Raw genomic sequence first — 19,911 nt, 5'->3', positions numbered from 1 at the left:
TTCTAAGGCTACATTCACACTGCAAGCCAAGTGGCCAAAATCTGAAAGAAAATAATTTGGGCCACATTTGCTTGCATAATGAACAAGACCTAAGACAAAACACATACATTCAAGAAACACAACATTTTTTTTTTACAAATAGACTGAAATACCTTTCGAAGAAGGATGGAGAACAGGCATTCATGGACATGGTCATCGCGGAGGAGTTCTGGCAGTCCAGCCCGTCAAACAGGTCGGGGTAATCTTCAGCACTGCAGGATGGCGTCCTTGGAGTCTGCATCACCTCCTCGTAACTGGGGCAGGAGATGACAGAGGTCGGCGTGGGGACTCCTGTCGGTCTGTTCTGATCGGGCCTGGGCGACGCAGGGAGGTTCTCTTTCATTTGGTGGCCCTCCATCCAGTCGTTCGAGTTCTGGCGGTCCATAGATGCAGGCTTACGATCGGGCGACATCATCTGAGCGGGGAGGCCAACGTCCTTTAGCTTTTTCTCCTTGAGAGCAGACTCCAAGGTGTTGGGCTTCTTAGCCGTCAGCTCATTGCGGTTCTTCCTCACTTCCTCCAGGGACTTGGTCTTTTCCTTGAGTTTGGGGTCTCCTGATCGGTGCCTGAGCTTCTCCATCTGCTTCATCCTCTCCTTGTGCCTCTTGTGACGCTCCTCGATCTCCTGGTCCTTAAGACTCAACATCTGGCCAAAGCTGGTGAGGCGGAGATCTCCATCCACCAGGAGTTTCTCTCGCGGGCGGTGATCCTTCCGCACCACCTCCTTCGTCTGACTCAGCTTCTCGGTTTCATCCTTGATCTTGGACTTTGTGTGGTCCACCCTACTGCTCTCTTTGTCCAATGCATCTCGATTCCTCTCCTTCTTTACGTCGTATTTAGGACTATCCTCCTTTGAGCGATCCTTTAGGAAAGTGACCTGTGGACTCTCTTTGGAGCTGGACTTAATGTCCTCTTTAGAGTGTTTTATTGAACCAAAGCCCTCTGTGCACTTATGCTTCTCCTCTTTGATCTTCTCCTTGTGTTTCTCCTTCTTCTTTTTGTCCTTAATTTTGTCACTGAGGACACTGCTTGTCTTGTCTTTGTCCTTTTTGGACATCTCTTTTTCAAACTCAAGAGTCTTGTCGAATTCGTCTTGGCAATCAGCCTTTGAGCCATACGGGAATGTGTAGGGGTCCGCCTCCAGGGGCATGGGCTCCTTCTCTAAGGGCAGGCTCTCCCTGCGACAGTAGGACTCCCTGATCTCCTCAGTCTTGTCCCTTCTCTCTCCCTTCTCCTTCTTCATCTTCTCCTTGTCATGGCTTTTCTTGGAGGAGGAGGAGGACGAGTGACGGTGCCTCTCCTTCTCCCTGAACTTATCCTGAGGGGTAGATATGGAGAGAGAGTCCCTCCTCTCCTCAGACACATCCGGCAGGCTTATGGAGGAGTCGTAGTAGCTGCTGAGGACAGGCTCATGGCCGTGGTCTGTGAAGCTGTCTGAGGACATGTCGCTGTTCTTGTCATTGGAGTCATCTTTGTAGTCGTTCATGGCTTCCTCCTCCAGTTTCTCAAGGAGTGACTTCTCGTTATCACCACTGCTTTTGGATGGTTTTCTTTCTTGTTTGTGTTTGCTCTTGGTTTTTTCGTCACTGCCCACCAGTTTCTGCTTAGTTTTCTTGTCCAGGTTGGATTCCACCGACATCCTGTCCTTCCTCTCCTTGTGCTTCACATCCACAGAGTCTTTCTTGTCCTTGTTGTGTTTCTCTAGGGAGCCTTTCCTCTCTTTTTCAAATACTGTCTTGTCTTTTTTCTTGTCTTTGTGTTCCTTGTCTTTCGGCTTCTCTGTGGTGTGTTTGCCGTCGGAGTATTTTCGGGCCTTTTCAGACATGAAATGGTCAAGGTCATCCTGATCGGGCGTAGATTCCTTCCGGTGGGAGTCAGACAGGCCGAGCGAATCACTCAGCTTGGCCACACTCCCGTTGTAACTGTCCTCCTCATCGTCGCTTTCATCCGTGAAAATGTCAGCGATCTTGTACCAGGTTTTCTCACGGATCTTCTCAGGCTTCCTCTCCTCTTTCTTGACCTCCAAGAAGTCTTTCTCTTTGTCTGCATGCTTGTCCTGAGAAACCTTCTCCTTTTTCTCTTTTGTTTGGTCTGAGGACATCTTGCGGTCTTTGTCTTTTCCATGGGGGTCTTTATGTTTGTCTTTGGCTCCTTCCTTCTTATCTTTGGCCCCCCGCTCTGCATCCTTCTCTTTTACAGCCTTCTCGTTGGAGTTCTTCTCCTGGTCCACTCCCCTATCTTTAGGTTTCTCCTTGTGCTTGTCAGCTTTCGTCTTTTCCCTTTTTTCCACTCCCTCGCTTCCCTTCTTTTCTTTCTCTTTTCCGGAGTGGTTTCTCTCTCTGACATCGGACGATTTCCCGATTTCTAGGTCCTTGAATAAACCATCGTTGCTGTATTCTTCTCGGGCTGACTCCTGCTTTATCTTGACCTCTTTACGTTCTTTTGTGAACTCGTAGGAGTCCTTGCGGTCACGGCTGTTGTCGATGGTGTCCTTCTCCTTCTTTTCTTTATTTTCTGCAGACTCTTTGCGCTTCTTTTCTTTCTCCACTGTGTGGCCAGAGTTCAGCTTCTGTTTGTCAGCCCAGTCTTTCTTCTTCTCGCCAGTCTTCTCAAAGGACTCTTTGTCCTTCTTCTTGGAGCCGGGCTCCTTCTCCATTCTCTTTTCACTGTGGTCTGACTTTTTCTCTTTGACTTTGTCTTTCCTCCTGGTCTCCTCCTTTACCGTCTCCACAATTAGCTTCACAGCGTTGTTGGCTTTGTATTCCTTGTACTCCTTGACAGGAGCATCCCAGCTGTCTTCTCCGTACATCGAGGAGCTGATGGAGAGGTCCGAGCCCCATCTGTCGTGGTGATCATCTGAGGCACTTAGCTTACTGTCATCAAGGTTCAGGAAGCGGTTGTTGACGTCGTAGGTGTCATACTCTGAAGACTCCTCCTTCAGAGTTTTGTCCTTTTTTGATTTCTCCTTCTCCTCCTTGGCGTTCTTCTCCTTCTCTGCCTTCTGGGGTTTATCTTCTTTCTGCTCGTTCTTCTTCTCTATTTTTGAAGAGGACTTCTCTTTCGATTTTTTCTTTTTGTCCTCTTTGTGGGTCTTCTGCTTTTCCTCCTTGGGTTTCTCCTTCTCCTTTAGGTTTCTCTCCTTCTCCGTCTTGGTCAGCTTTTCCCTCTCCTCTTTGCTGACTTTTTCCTTGTTGGATTCTTTTGTTTTCTTGTTTTTCTCCTCCTTAACGGGTCTCTGTAGCTCTTTACCCGACAACCATTCCTTGTCCTCAGACTTGGTCTTCGAAAGCCTCTCCTCCTTTTTAGAATGGTCTTTTTCGTGTTTTGACAATTTTACCTTGCTTTCCACCGGGGGGTCCGTCTCCACTATTAAAGACTTTTGCCGAGAGTCGTCAAAGTCGAAAGAGTAGCTTTTCACAAACTTCTCGTTCATGTCTTGATTAAGAACCAGGCTGGGTGCCTTTTCTTTCTCCTTGTTTTTATGCTTGTGCTTCACTTTATGCTTCTTCAGGACCTTTCCATCAACGTCCGTTTTAGACACTGCACTGTCGATGTTGGAGTTCTTGTGGATGTCTGAGCTCTTCTTGTCTATTGCGCCGCTGTGGATGTTGTTGTTTTTCTTCTTGTTCTCCTGCGTCTTCTTCTTCACCTGCTTCAGGGACTCCACGCTGGAGTCTGCAGACGAGTAGTCAGACTCACTGGTGTGTCTGGTCCTTACAGAGTCAGAGAGGGAGCTGACGTCTGACCAAGGCGGGGACGAGACCGTCTTCCACCCGTCTGTCCTCCACTGCTTTGGGTGCTGCTCTGCTAAGGAGGGTGCTTGCTTCTGGGAATTTTGGTTCCCATGGGACGACGAGGAGGCATTGAAGGCAGAAGATTCTTTCAGGCTCACACTAGCAGAGTCCTTGATACTGTTGGAGCCCTTGTCATCCTCGCTCTCCATGTCCCCGCATTCAGAGTCCGACGTGAACTTGTCGTTGACCTTTCCGAAGCGGACCTCTTTGCTCACGTTGTTTTTGGTCTCCTTCTTGCGCTTCTTTTTGACTTTGTTCTTGTCCTTCTGCTGTTTCGTGCTCAGCGTGACGGAGTCCCTTGCCTTGGCGTTCGCCGTTATGGCCGGTTGCCGAGGTGTTGGCGCTGGCGTGAAGCCCAACGTCCTGTCATCCTCGTCCGAAGTGTTACTGTCCGAAATGATTCGCCGGACAGCTTTCTTTGGTGTGATTTGAGAGTTACTTTTGGAATATGTTTTGACCGACTCCGTCTTGGGAACGGGGGTGAAGCTGTTGGGCTTAGGCGTGGGCTCCTTGCGGAAATCCTTCTTGAGGAGGTGCTTGTCGTCCACGGGCGGCACACGCTCCTCCTCGTCGTCCTCATCAAACTCGTACTCATCTTTGACGGGCGTGACGGCATTGGCCTTGGCCGACTCGGCGAGCTTCCCCTTAAGCTTTATGCCCTTCTCAAACTCAGAGTCTGTGTTGTTACCATCCACCGAGCTAGACGGTGCAAACGACGGGGCGTCCTCCTCCTCTGAAGACTCTGGAGATAGAGAATAAAAGACCAGATGAGCATGTGCCAAATACACTGCAGTAAGCGACATTCTAGGTATACAGCGTCAAACCATGTCTTGCTCTGTCCAAGCCAGATGTCTACACAATATAATTTTCTGTGATGCAATTTTCTGTGATACACATGTGTGTGCAGGTCATGCCAGTATTCCATCAGTTGATAATAATTACATCACAGGTAGAGGACGGAGAGATGAAAGCTGACCAACCTGATGAACTCTCTTCACTAGAGGTGTACGTCCCCTTCCCCAGCAACAGGTTGAGCATGGTGGGCGAGTTGGCTACCTTGAGCGCCGTCTCACCTCGCCGGTTACTCTGCCGTGGGTCTCCTCCATACCGCAGGAGGAGCTTCACCACCTGGAACACAACACAGTCAGCAAAGAAGCACCAAGCTTCTGTTGAAATAGCCGGTCGTATATACCAATATATACAACACAGAACATACACAGGTTATATGTCATACAGAGATATATTGTAGATCTTGTATAAAGTGAGGCTATGAGTATAATTAAATGTCTCAGAGGAACCACAAAGGTTCCTGCACACAGTTTTTCATGTTTAAAACTACGAAAAACTAAAGGCTGTGTTTTTGAACACGGCCTTTAGTTTTCTGAAACCCAAACACTGTTAAAGGATCACCCATGAACCGGGTCTTCCTCCTCACCTTGAAGTGTCCGTTGTTGGACGCGTCGTGCAGCGGGGTGTCGTCGTCCAGGCCCTTGGTGTTGACCTCAGCCCCCGCAGCCAGCAGCTGCTTGGCTACGTCGTAGTAACCACGGTTGCAGGCCTCATGCAACGCAGTCCAGCCTGGACACACAACCATCAACGCAGGGTGTGTTACATACAACCGACATCTGACCAATGTCTGACACGAGCCAGCTCATTTCCTTTTCAACATAAGACGTTTGTGGTTTCAACTTGTAGCTCTGCCACATGTTGTTTGCTTTTATTTTAAACAAACGTGTTCCTGTATTGTTCTTTTTTCAGGACTCCCTAAAACCTCCTTTCCAAAATCCCCTTTTACAATAATTTTCGGTGAGTGTGCCTTGGAACTGCATTATAATACATATGAGCTGCATAATTGGCGCATTTCCACCGGCGGGTGTGCTTCGGCCCAGCTCGCCTCAGCCCAGTAGTGAAGGTGTGGTTTGGCCCAGCTCAGTTGCGGCTGGCGTTTCCACCGCTGACAGTACCCTTATGGTGGGGCGGGGTTTAAGCCAGAGACAAAGCCGGCGATAGCCGCGGTAGCTACGTAAGCATCGTGATCTCATAGCAGTCCGACACAGTGTAGCCTGCTAATAAATCCAAGGAAAAAGAAGAATGCGGCACAATGAACAAAGAGCAACAATGTAGGACGTCCAAGAAGGACGGCAAACTTTTGTGGAACATTTTATTCAATAAACAAAGCTTTCGCCGTTGTCCAGAAATACCTCACGGGTTTGTTTTTTATTATCCAGGGATATACTGTATACAGACGCAAGCATGTACTTTAGGGATGGACCGATATCACTTTCTTACAAACCGATACGAGTACAAGTATTTTTATTTGTGTACTTGCCGATACTGAATACCCTGTCTGTATATTTGATGACCCATTGTGCAGGCAATAAAATCCGCTGCATCCAAAACTGAGAGTGTCCCAGTCCCTACCGCACAAGACAAACACAACGCAGGTTAAGACATTACAATCTGCCTTAATCCTGTCGTTTGTCTTTTATCCTAAAATGTGCCCAAATCGCTGACATGGCTTCATTGGCTTAGCCTACTGTTCCGTTAACATCTATATCCTTTAGTAGCCTACTTTCTCACACACACACACACACACACACACACACACACACACACACACACACACACACACACACACACACTTTTGGGCAGAATCTCCAAGTTTCCGGCTTATTGTCTCCCCCTAGAGGAAGTCAGGCAGGACAACAAATCACATCCGCATAGCGCGACCGGTTTGATGTAATGAAATACTGTCGAGTGGTATCGGTGCATGGCATCAGCAATTCATAAACAAATACGAGTACGAATATTTTAACGAAGTATCGGCCCCGATACATGATACTGTATCGGTATCGGTGCAACCCTAATGTACTTTCACTTCACATTACGTTAAAGCTGTGATACCAGCTTGTGCTTCCACCTCACACCTGGATATCAATTCAGAAACAGATGATTTACCTGGTTATCACTAAGCGTAATATTGGATCTCAGTTTACCAGTGAGAGTGACTCCTCAGCAGATAGTCTACCTGTGCGTCACTCAGAGTGACTCCTCAGCGGACAGTCTACCTGTGCATCACTCAGAGTGACTCCTCACCTGCAAAGTCTTTTACATTCACGTCAGCCCCCTCACTAATGAGCTCCTTGATGCGCCGTGCCTCGCCGCGGATCGCCGCCCGGTGGAGCCGCGTCTCGCCCCGCTCGTTGCGCTTGTTCACCTTGTCTTTGGTTTTGGACGCCGAGTTTGGCGTTCCCTTCTGGCCCAGGCTCGACTGCGACTGGTGCTTTGGTGTCGTGTCTGCATAGGAAACAAATTACAAGTTTAGTGTTTTGGTTGAACCGCAGTGTGGCTGCTGCTCAAACCACTGCAATTCAAACTAGTGTGTCTGATTCTTCTAATGGCCAGTAGAGGATGGTCTTGCACACGCTTAAGTAGGGGTTGTGTTGTTTACACGGGGAGGCTGCCTGAGCTGGTTTGGTTTCATCACATTAACAAGATGAAAACCAAGCTCTGGATGCGTTTGCATCACGAACTCTGCTGAGCAACTCTGCTGAGCAATTGCTCCCAAGTGCTGTTTGAAACTCACAAGCTTAGCCTGAACTTTCCAAGTGTTGTGGAATGCACTAAAGAACGATTATACAGGTTAAACACAGTGATGTTTGAGCTGGTGCGAGAAAAATCTCAAACGGGACACAAATCACATACCAGAGAAACCCTTTTGGTCCATACTTCATTTTTTGCACAACATACCAGCAACCAGGTTATGTAATACAGAGAGCGAGAGTGAGAGAGAGTTAAGAATAAGAGAAGAGAAGTCAAAAATAAGTGGGAGATGCCAGCTAGCTCACACACAACTGATGGTTGCAATGCAGTTCTAATAGGAACGGATGAAGCTTATCGTGTATGTCTGGAATCTAATAAGACTCTTTAATGAAGGCTAACTGGATGAAAAACAGATTGGGCGATAGAAAGGTACAGCTTTATCCAATTCAAACATAAACATATTGATTTTCACATTTAGATGTAAACATATACAATCACTTTAACAATGCGTAAAATGTAAACGCACGCACCATGATCCACACTCAAAGCAATCCACTCCCATCCATAACGATCACACACGAAAGCACCCCCTCCAAGAGACACACTCCCCACCCACACACTGATCACACACACACACACACACACACACACACACAGACACACAGATCACTGTGAGTGGCAAGGGGACGTGGGATCAATGTTAAGCAGGCACCTGGACTGTTGACAGACTCCTCGGCCGTCATTTGCATGAGCAGAGCCACCTGTTGGCGTTCAGATAGGGGGTAGCCAGCCCGGATGCCCGGCATGCCCATCCCAAATGGCAGGCCCGCCTTCCGTGTGCTGCTAGGCTCCTTCTTGATGCGCTTCCTCTCTGGACCCTGCTTCTCTGTTAGGGAGAGAGAGAGAGGGGGAGAGCAAATGAGATGGGGTAGGAGAGTAGTATGTAGAATAGAGAAAGGGATTGATGGAGCACGACGAAGATCAGGAGAGAAAGGAAGAGAGGGGGGGGATAAGTAGAGAGGGAGTGAGAGGAAACTAAATGATGTACACATTGCAAACACACAGCTGACGTCATGCTTTTTTCACCTACAATTGATTACATGGATTCTTAAAATTGTAGTCTTATTGACTTATTTGAGTAGTCTGAAAAAGCAACACCTTGCTTTGTTGCTTATAATTTCAGATTAAAGGAGATATATTATGGTGTTTTCCCAACAAGTAAACACAGTATATGAGTTCCAGAAAACATGTTTTTGAAGCTGTTTGCTGGAAATAGCTTTTAGGAAAAAAAATCTTGCCTACTGCTATTCCCCTCTGTTTCAGTTTCTTCAGAATGTGCTGTTTCTGGTCTCTGTAGCTTTCATGCAAATGAGCTGCTGCCCATTGACCAATGAGCTGTCAGAGTGAACCACAGAATGCAGGAGAAGTGATTGTTGCCGTTTGCAGACTCCCGGAGCTCTATATCTATATAATATAATATAATATAATAATAATATTATATTATATATATATAGGTATCTATATAATATAATATCTAATATCACGGCCAAAAGCTATGTGTGCCTTGGATGATATTATGAATCATAAAGACTGCGTCTGACGTCTCTGGTACTTCCACAACACGTAAAGACTTGTAGTGGGGGTTATCTCGGCCATGGTTGAGAAGAATTGAGGGAGAGGACTCCCTGAAGTCCAGATTGAACCGCGACATGGAGGAGAAAGGGATTGTACTCCCGGAGCTGAGCTGCCGCCGACGGTTTCCTGCCGGAGGTGCCGGACTGCCGCCGCAGCTCCCCCGCTGGACTCCCGGAGCGGAGGTGCCGGACTGCCGCCGGAGATCTGGCGGGAGTCCGGCAGCTCCGGCGGCAGTCCGGCAGCTCCGGCAGGGGGAGCTCGGCGGCAGCTCCGCCGGACTCCCTGCCAGGCAGTCAAATGGCAAACTGACAAATTAGACAATCTATTTTTGTATGGAATCTCCCCGCTTCTGAAATGTGCGAACATCTCCGCTCAGCGCTCGTCCGCTGGTCCACAAAATCTTATCTGTGCTCTGATTGGAGGGGGATGGGGAAGTGGGTGGTAGTATTCAAATGTGCCCCCCTCCTACGTAGGAGGGGGGTGCCAAAACTGACTCACTCGTTTGGTAACTGTAGGCGGGGTACTTTCAGAAATGCATATCTCACTCAAAAAAGCATGTAGACTTATTTCAAAGTTGCGTGTGGCAGCACCATGGACCCAAAACAACAGCCCAAATCACTGGAAAAGTGTTGTTTTCATAATATGTCCCCTTTAAGTTAAAATCAAACCAGAGACATATTTTAAACATATTTATCCATTCTGTGTGTGATGTAAAAGACCACTACACCACACTGACAACCTCCCAACTCCAATACTAGTCAATACCAGGTGCTCATTATGACTTCCTCAAGATCATTAAAGATCAGACCCACACTGCTTTCTGATTGGTCCAGAGAGAGAGAGAGCGAGAGAGAAAGCAAGGGGTCAGAAACTAGTGGAATGGACCGATTAACAATCCATAAAACTAAACTGAAAACGAAAGGTGGTAGAGAGAGATGTGGGGGGGGTGTGGATAAAAGCGAGAAAAGAAGGAAGACAGAGGAGGACAAAATAGAGAAGGGGGCGAGGGCGGTGGCAGTGGAGCAGTTACAATAATAATTGGTGTGCAAATCGACAGATCAGGCCTTGGCCAAGGTCACAGCCTGTCCCGCCTGGCTGGCTGGTTGTAAACGTGGTGCGACGGGACAGCAGCAGCTGGCTGTCCTAAAACATGCCCAGGCCGTATTTTCAGCGGGGGCAGCATACCAGACCCATGCCCCTGGCATGGAACCCCGTGTGTACAGAGGACAGCAAAGTCGTAGTCCGTTAGCCCTGCTAGCATGCAACACTCCCCAAACACGCGCAATATTATCACACGACTGAGTGTGCTGGCTAATTCTGGCACGTTTAAAGCAATGCTTTTAATGTAGTGTACTATTTCACTGTGTGCTCGGTGTGTTTCACTAATTCACGGATGGGATAAATGCAGAGACCACATTCCTTGTATGTGTGAGCATACTTGGCCAAAGAAAGTTGTCTTTGTCCGTCTTTGTCTTTAGTGTCCCTGACAAATAAAATCATCTATGACAAAATGACATGAAAACCATGACAGATAAGCAAACTGAAGACAGACAGGACAGAGCTAAAGTCTTGCAGTTAAGATACTAAAACCCTGGCAGACTGCAATCCTGAGACAAGAACGCCCAGAAGAGTGTGTTTAATGCTACGTTAGCCACACTAGCAACGCTAGCAGCACTACTCAAAGCTACGAAAAAAACAACAGAATGAATGGAGAGTGGAGGAAATATATTTAATGAGTCACGTCGGCAACAGACTTTCCAAAGAGCACGTACAGTCAAAGGGAACGGTGGGGATGATATTCCACCAACATCTGTAAACATTTACAGCAACATTTACTCCCTCTCTCGCTCCCCCCCCCCCCCTCCCTTGCTCTCTCACAGTTGAGATACTCTGAGGCATTTGCCATTTAGACACATTCCTCCAGCAGTACTATGACAGTGGTACCCACAGAAAGAGGTCAAAGAGTGTTTTCTTATTTATTTTTGAGCGACAGATTGCAGGAGATACTATGTTAGCGCTTCCAGGATGTGTTTACAAGGCTGGGCACCTGACGCAGCGTAATAAGGCCACTCTCCCCCAAGCACTGCAATGAAAACAACATGCTAGGCTACTGCAGTGACTTTCCTTAGCTACAGCAGGGACGTGCTAAACGCTGCTCATTGGTTGTGACCGAATGAAACAAGCTAGTCTTGTTAACCAGCCTGGTGTGTTGGTTGGATGGATGGTTCTTTGTATGAAACAAGCTTTTGTGGACTAGTCTAAATGCTGGTTATTGATATGGCTTAAAGATATGGACTAGTTGTGCGCCATTTAAACGAGTATTGAGATATATCAGACATGGGCATGGACGTGTGCTTATGATTAGCACAGCAGTATGAATGAACACGGAGCATAACACCCATATTATCTTTGTTTACTTGTCTATTTAGCCAAATTGTGCAGCAGTGTTGTGCATAGCGGACAGCCAAGCTGGGCATGAACGTGCATTTTCTCACAGCTACATCACAAAGAGTTGGGATCGGTATTCATTGTAAGGACGGCCTGATTTTTATTTATTTTTACCTCCGCTGTGTTGAAATTGACTTCAGCGATGACCATGGAGACGAGACGCATGCTAACCCACGGCCAAACTCACACGCTCGAAGCTCTACACACAGAAAGCGACGCACACACACGCAAAGGCACACATTCCCAGCTGTCATTCAGGTAGACACACTGACAGACAGGAATAATAACGAATGGTGCGCCTGTAGGTGGAATGTCCTCGCAGAGCCTACTGAGTGGTTCTCTGTCTCACAGCAGCGAAAAAATTACAACATTTCGCTTCCAGATGGCCAGGAAACTATCTGTCCGGGCAGATTTCAACTGCTCTGACGGCAAAACAGAGGGAAAGTCAGTGGGCTAACCAGGGTGCACACGCCAAGAATAGGCAACCTGAGCCTGGCCTGGACAGCACAAAAAACAATAGCACTGGCACTTTTTTCTATGTAGCCAGCTAACTGTTTCATTGTGTAGCTGGAGGCCAAACGGAAGGACTGAGCTTAACCAAGCTAGTACAGCCAAACGACCCAACCAGGTACGTCTACAGAGAAGAGGGATGGAGAGAGAGAGAAAGAGAGATTGAGGGAGAGAGAGAGGATGAGTGAGGAAGAGAGAGAAAGTGGGGGGAAGAGAGAGAAAGAGCAAGCCCACACACACACACACCACAAAAAAAGACCTGCACAAACAGGAAGTGAGGGCACAAGAGACAGGAAGTAGCCCACAGGATGTTGTTAATGCTTTCTGTGGAGCAAACAGCAGTAGCAGCTAGCTTTGTAGCTGCTATTTGTTCCACACGAAGCATTAACAACATAGCCCCCGGTTTTCATCATAGCATCAGCAATAATACGGTATGCTATGTCCTGTTCACCAAGGATGCAACAGTACAGTGCATTGATAATTAATCAATGAACTTATTTTTCCAATTGACAAATGTAATTTTCCATTCAGAAAAATGCAGCATGACTGATTAGGCCTGGTTTCTGTCTCTGCTGTATGAAATAAAGGAAAGAAAAACTTTTCCATTTAAATTGCTCGTTAGCTTTGACAACATTTAGGTGCTTTACCTTCTCTATTTTCATACTTGTGTCAGCAATTATAAACAAGTTCAAAATCTTTAATAACAAATTGGAACATCAACTGAGCAACCATTTTTTTATTGCTGTATTGTAGGTGTAGGTGCTTTGTAGGTGCTTTGCCTTCTCTAATGCAATATTAAATGTAAAAAAACACTATCAGTAGAGAGCTAGATAGGGTGTCTGTGTCAGTTTGATTTAAATTATTCTCTGTGATGTTTCATAGAGTACGTAAATTAATTAACTGCCGAAATGTGTGTGGAAGGGGACATTGTAATGCGGTAAAAACGTTTTCATCAGGTGACGAAATGCAGAGTCAGTAACCACCGTATAGGGCTGCATATCTTTGGATATTTATACTCTGACTGCTTTAGTAATTTATTTATGTTTCATAGAATTTGTCGCAAATTGTTGTTGAAAGTTAGCAGGGAGAGATTATGTTTTCGCTCACGAGTGGACTCTCCATAGTGATACGGCCGGGTGACGTCAAAGTAAATGAGACATCTTAGAAATGTTTTCACACTAGTAGCAGCCAGTGGCAAAGAGATGCTTGCAGACTGTACTTTGTTTACGACCTTCTTATCCCGTCATCATTTTGAGCACTGAATCCAAAATGTTACCACACAGCATGAATGGAGAGTGGAGGAAAAGAGAAACGGAGAGTGAAAGTGGTTCTTCAAATCTGCTTCTCTGTCTTGCAATTTTCATGTTGGAGCGGAGATCATTTAGTTTGTTACCCCTCTCTTCTCCAGCTTGTATTTGCATACAGAGCGCTGATCTGCTACATGGAAATTCTGAGGTTCAAAATTGTTTTTGTGGTTCTGAATGTACAATGTGCATGTATTCTTGTCTGCAGCAAAATAGGCCGAACAATAATAGGAAAATGCAGCAGTTCCTGTGTGCGGTTTGATCGTAGGGGGCGTACTGAACGACACAACAAATTATTGTTGCATCCCTATGGTTTCCCAAGCTACAGAATAGAGCAAATTGTGCAAATTGTACTCAAAGAATTCGGGTATCACTGATAGCTGGGCAGGGGCCAAAGATCAGTGAAAATAACAGTCTCTCCTCATGCCCGCACACAGGAACACCAAACGTGCTTAGCCTCTGCAGCACGCAATAGAGAGACGACTGGCGCTTCCCCTACCTACTAATATATATATATTTTGTTTTTATATAGATTTATTGAAGGAATCTTAGGGGTTATACAGGACAACAATACACAGGTTTACCTTCCAGTTTTCTGAAATTTTCAACAGCAAAAACACCACAAGACAACAAGGCCTAACCCGACCTCCCCCGACCCCCCACCCAGCATACAAAAATAAACAAAAAGTAAAAGAAAAGCAAGAGAGAAGACACTAAATGATGACAGTCAAGATAGAGCACCAGACAAATTCAGGAAAAAGAGAGAAGAGCCATGAGCTCAACTAGGTACTAGGGTACTTGTACATGCACTTTGGTCGTTATTCGCCCATTTGTCCAGCAGAGGTTGCCATATCTTTTGGAAGATTCTTTCTTTATTAGTAGTCGGGGTGCACATAACTTTTTATCTGATCTTATGAAACAGTTTCACAAAGGAGATTCCATTTTCAATACATAACTTCTTAAGCACAGCAGTGTTTTTTGCTCCTCTTTGCACCTTTTTTTTTTTTATCAAACTGCAGTAGCTTGACCACGGAGCGTTTGAATATCTCACAAAAGGAACGTTGTGATCAGCTGATTTTGTGCAGTTCTCCAGTGTGTGCGCGGTGCACAGCGCACATGAGCGCACATTTCAGTGCACTTATTTGTTTTGGAGCCACTTTAAAAAAAAGTTTGCCTTTTCTTTGCAGGTGGCCGCCAAAGTAGGTGCTCAATGTTTTTTTAATTTAGTTTTTTTGATTTATTTCGATCTCCCGTTATGCAAAAGAGTTGTAGTGACACAAGTGGCATTGCGCATCCCTGATTATTGCGTACTTGCGTACCAGTTATGTGCACCTTATAGCGGAGTCTTTCCATGTGTCATACATTGCCTAGCTCTCTAATCCATTGTTGGGATAGAGGGCTGGCCTGGCCAACAGAGTCCAGAGGGACATGGCTTGCCCTTCAGTTTGTGATGTTGGTATTAAACACCACTAAACCAAAGATGGTAAGAAGTGGGTCAGGTTTAATAGTTTTACGAAAAGCCTTTGAAATGTTATCGAATATAAGAGACCAGAACAAAGTTTACTTGGAACAAGACCAAAACTGATCTGTAAGAGTCCCTGTTTGTTGTTTACATTTATCGCATAAAGGAGAAGTGTTAGGGTATATGCCACGGAGCCTGGCTTTAGTAGTGTGCCTGTGGACTCATTTAAACGGCACTAAGGAATGTCTGGAGTTTATTGAGCTGCTATAAATCCTTTCCAGGACACCCACCCAAACAGTTTCTGAAAGTTCCATGCTAAGTACCTGCTCCCAATAATTCTTCACCTTTCCCCCATACCTGCTACTAATGGTAGTAAGGCACCATTAGTACCTTATATGACTGGTCATAAGGCAATTTAATCCATTTACAATTTATATTTTTTCTGCCGATCCGTCATCTAGTATAGTGTGTGGTTTTTTGTTCACATTTTCTTATCTCGAATAGAACTAGTGATGCTGTGCAATTTCATTGAAACTTTGCACAGTGTAAAATTTAGCTATGTTTGCAACTAATATTGATATTTTGTGTAATTCTGCTCACAAAATGAACAGCAAATGCATCTTTGATATCTTTGTTGAAGACACCATACTGATTCTAACAAACTGGATCTCAATGAAACTATAAAAAATAACACACACATACACACACGTAGAGAGATGCATACACAATCTGTTAACACCTTTAAAAGAAACCTTATAACATACCTATTTAGCTCAGTATTCTCTTAATTCATTTTATTTTCAAGCACCTTGTATTGCAATTTTGCACAAAAGGCGCTATATTGGGGGGGTGGTTGATAAAGGTTGATTTGATTTACACTGAAATACCCTCACACACAAGATCTGCAAACACTATAGCACTACACTCTCAATGTTCTACATCAGACTAACACAGACAGAATGTGCTATATCACCACACTAACACAAGACACCGTTACACAATCCAACACATCACACCATCCTAAAACAGCACATGATGACAACACCCACTGCCAATTCATAATACTCTTACACAAACCACCACACAATACATTACACCTGAAGAGACGCATCCAATCTGAACTGATGGTGTGTTCCAGATGCCTTGCACGAGTTGCTCTTGTGACATGATTTCCTGGCTTGTAGCACTTATAGCGTTCCCGTTTGTCTTTGAGATTGTGTCATGTCATTGGCTAGTCATTGTTATTGTTAGCTACATTAGCAAACCAGCTTGAAAACAAACAACACAACTTTACATTGTAATGCACGCACAGCAATGCAATGCATGCAATGCATGCAATGCATAAATTGGTGACCGTAATAAAGTAGAAATGTAATCAAGTGTGTAAGAGCATTTAAAACATTAAAAGGATCAACGTGGTACAAATACAAAGAAAAAAATCTCTTTACGGGCGCAGCCATTTTTGTTGTTGAGTCGTACGGTCAGCCTCACTGAACTTGGTATACTCAGAATTCTGAGTGGGACTGACCAAAAGGGGGCGTTCCTCCGTGAGAAAGAAAGAAAGTTGGGAGATTTCCCCACTTGCAACTTGTACGAGGCACCTGCAAGACACCATAGCCGTTTTCACACATGTCCTCCGTCTTTTCTCCGCATTTGTATATCAGGAGGTTTGACCGTGAGGATCATTCACACTTGATGCTCGATATGCGGACATCGGTGTCGCTCAGACATCAGTAGACTCATCGGGGGGTTTAGGGGGTGTAGGCTTGCAAGGGGCGGGATATGACTTAGGGTCAAGGTTCACAAGAGGCAGGATAAGGACAGCCGCTGTCACTCAGGTTGTTTTGGTCTGACCGCAGACAGCGCGGAGGGAGAACAGGCCGAACTCATCGCGATCATCTTAAATGTTGCTGCAGCGATGCATCATATATTCCGTTGAGAGCGAGAGCGAGCGGTAGTGTGTGTCAGTTTAATGAAGTAATGAACGAGTCCGGTTGTGTCTGTGCAAACGTGTACTGTAAAGTTAGTGAAACTAAGAGTAAAGTACCCAGCCTGTCAAGAATCGGTGGCCGCTTCATTCCGACCATATTCCGACCTATAAGCAGACCCACTGCCAGTCAAAGTGAAGGGTGTTACCCCGAGAGAACATCGGCCCTGGAGGGAACGTCTCCCCTGTGTTCCTCGACTACGGTCTGGGAGCCGACAGCAGGAAAAGTGTAACATAATAATACAATTTTATAGAAAATTTATAGAAAATGTTTTTTGTTTTTACTATTATTTACAATAGTTAGCTGAACATTATAGGGTCCCAGCCTTCCACTCCCTGTTTCCTCAGTTAAACACAGAAATCAACTACATTTGTCCCAGTGTTTGTTAAATGTGAAATTAAGCAAAAAAAGACGCCCTCTTTCTCCAGTTACACAGTTGTTTGCGACGCCTTTCTTCTTCGTTGTTTCTTCTATTTGTCACTCACTCATGCTCCAATCATTCATCGATCGATGCTCCAGATGTTGTGGATGCAATGGAATATATGATGCATCGTTGCAGCAACAGATAAGATGATCGCGATGACTTCTGCCTGTTCTGCCTCCATGCTGTCTGCGGTCAAACCAAAACAAACTAGAGTGACAGCGTCCGCCCTTATGCCGCCTCCTGTGAAATTAGACCCTACGTCATATCCCGCCCCTTGCAAGCCCACCTCCCTAAACCCCCGCTTGATTCTACTGATGTTGGAACAACATCGATGTCCAGATATATATAAAGCATCAAGTGTGAATAAGTGTGAATCACCCTCACGGTTGAATATACAAATGCAGTGAAAAGGCGGAGGACATGTGAAAAGGCTATAGGGGCCTGTGAACTGCAAAGCACTACCACACTGAGACTCCCACATCTATAATGCACACAGAGCAGGCCTCTGTTTTATGCACACCAGTCTAAAGAGCACTACTGATACATTCAGCTTGTACTGGTTCTTATGATGACCAAACAAATTCAAACAAGAACTATCTGATAAGAGGGAGACAGGAGTGTCTCTGAGTCTGGATAAAGAAGTCTCACTACAGCCAGCTGGGGTCAGTCCAAACCATCTCCATCATATTGACATCTCCTTTCCCTCTCTGGAGATCTTCTCCCATTTGTAAGAATATGTGTGGAACTCCTCCACCCAGGGTTGCCAACTTTGGGACTTTGGCTGGAGTGAGACTCGAACGTTTTCGGTAACCATAATCCAATTTATTTTACAAAACAGTCCTTGTTTACTTAGTATAAACAAATTGAAGGAAGGCTTATAAAAAAGCCATTGGCTGTTGTTGACGTAGGACATTCAAAATGTGTTTAGATATTTTTTTAATCATGCATTTAATCATGCATTGACATGGGAACACAGCTGATACCTGCTGCCATAGATATGTATTTAACCAAGACCTCAGAATTTATTCCCAGTCTGACCCAGAAAGAAGGAATTTAACAGAAGGTAACGGTGTGTCATGGCCTTTAATTAGATTAGTAATTTGGTTATTGGTTAATAGCCTAGACTACATTAAGACACCTTGTAATTTTGTTTTGAGGAGGGCTGTCAAACCATGAGAAAACCTTTAGGGTCTATATTGCGAGAATAGGTTACTTGGACCCCGCTCATTGCCAAACGTGACTTTATTTAGCCTAACAACAAAGTAACAACATGGAATTAATGTTAAATCAGAATAAATACAGAATAAATAAAATACTATATCCTAATTAAAATATAGCCTATAGAAGCCAAGAGATTCAGTAAACTGAGCCTATATTGACTTGTTCTTTCCATGCTTAGCTCGAAAGGCACTTGTAATATGAATAAAATATAGGCTAAGTAACACCAAACAATTTCTAGTTGAATTCCAACAAGGTCCACAGTCCACACAGAGAGGCAGAGAGACAGAAGACATGGAAGGAGGGAGGGAGACAGACTGGAAGAGTTTTGGAAAGGATCATGGCCATTTAAGAGAAGTTCTCTGAAAAGCTCTTTGATGTATCTTTTTGCCATCTTTCTCTCTTGTTCAAATGTTGGGAATCACATAAAAATGCACATTTGATGGTCTTGTTCATTTTGATACCCTGGCTGTAATTTTAGGTTAAGTGTTGAGTAAGTAAATGAAACCAAATAGAGGAGTATCCGCATTAATTGTGTTAAAAAAACAACAGTAATAAAACAAACGTAACGTTGTTATTTTGTAGCAATGAAAATGACAGCACTAGTTTGAGGCATTTATTTGCGCTCTCAGACCTTAACCAAGACTTTATTTTCTTCTTCCCAAACGCGCATCTTTCAATCAAAACGTTTCACGCGCAACTAAAAGACGCAAGGGAGCGGCGACAGAGAAAGGTGCGCGGAGGACGTTGTAGATCAGCCTGCACTGCAGTCAATGCAGTAGGTCCGAATAGATGGATAGATAGATAGATCTAACGAGCATGTTTCCTGTATATTCTGTGGTCTAGTAGTGAGTGATCAACAGTGAATGGACGGAAAAAAGTAGATTATTATTATTTTTCCAAAGATGGGCTATTTGGCGTGATATCTCTTGCGTGTGCGTGAGAGCGTGAGATTGATGCTGAAAGATGCGTGAGAGTTGGCAACCCTGTCCACCCTCTCCCCCACCCGGCTCCCTGATACAACTCAATTCATCTGCCCTCCCACATCCCATCAAGACCGCAGTGAGAACACGTCAACTTCCCGTCAGAGACAGTCGGAAACAAACACACCCCTCCTCGATACCAAAAACCAAAACAAACAACAAAGCAGGAACAATATCAGTGGAGTCAAAATGGTACAGTCAATTAAATTGTTTTGACATTGCTAACTCAGTCTGCAAGACATTAATCAGAAGGGTAGATACTGTTTTAGCCAGGATATTCAACTCCCAGCTGAAAGGTTCTGAGTTTGATAGTGAACCACACAAGCCATCGTTAAGGTATAAGTATTGGGGTCACGTCTGTGATTTCTTACCTGAGTCCGAGTCCTTCTGGTCGCCATTGGTTCCAACGGTAAAGGGGAGCCTCCTCTTCGGTGCTTTCTCTTTCACCCCATCGCCACGGTCCACCTTGGGTGTCTTGATTGACAACGTCTTTTCTTTATCCTATAGGACGGGAGAACTAGCATGAGCTCAAGATCAAGATGACAACACACCATGAACATTTG

The 19,911-nt window shown here is 45.1% G+C and overlaps 1 protein-coding gene across 1 annotated transcript in view; it reads right to left on the bottom strand.

The window, feature by feature from the left end:
• The window catches only part of ankrd11 (ankyrin repeat domain 11), a 150,597-nt gene that overhangs the window by 10,589 nt on the left and 120,097 nt on the right, over positions 1 to 19,911 (bottom strand). Inside the window, exons 4-9 of the mRNA XM_084475992.1 lie at positions 19,720 to 19,849; positions 8,089 to 8,262; positions 6,930 to 7,130; positions 5,269 to 5,411; positions 4,814 to 4,961; positions 153 to 4,575 (exon numbers count right to left, since the gene is read on the bottom strand). Coding sequence (XP_084332118.1) covers positions 153 to 4,575; positions 4,814 to 4,961; positions 5,269 to 5,411; positions 6,930 to 7,130; positions 8,089 to 8,262; positions 19,720 to 19,849 — 5,219 coding nt within the window. The remainder of the gene's footprint in view (positions 1 to 152; positions 4,576 to 4,813; positions 4,962 to 5,268; positions 5,412 to 6,929; positions 7,131 to 8,088; positions 8,263 to 19,719; positions 19,850 to 19,911) is intronic.

This window comes from Micromesistius poutassou, assembly GCF_964030765.1.
Source record: "Micromesistius poutassou genome assembly, chromosome: 12".
Lineage (NCBI taxonomy): Eukaryota > Metazoa > Chordata > Actinopteri > Gadiformes > Gadidae > Micromesistius > Micromesistius poutassou.
The sequence above is the reverse complement of the archived record's forward strand: the minus strand, read 5'-3'. Positions and strand labels throughout refer to the sequence as shown.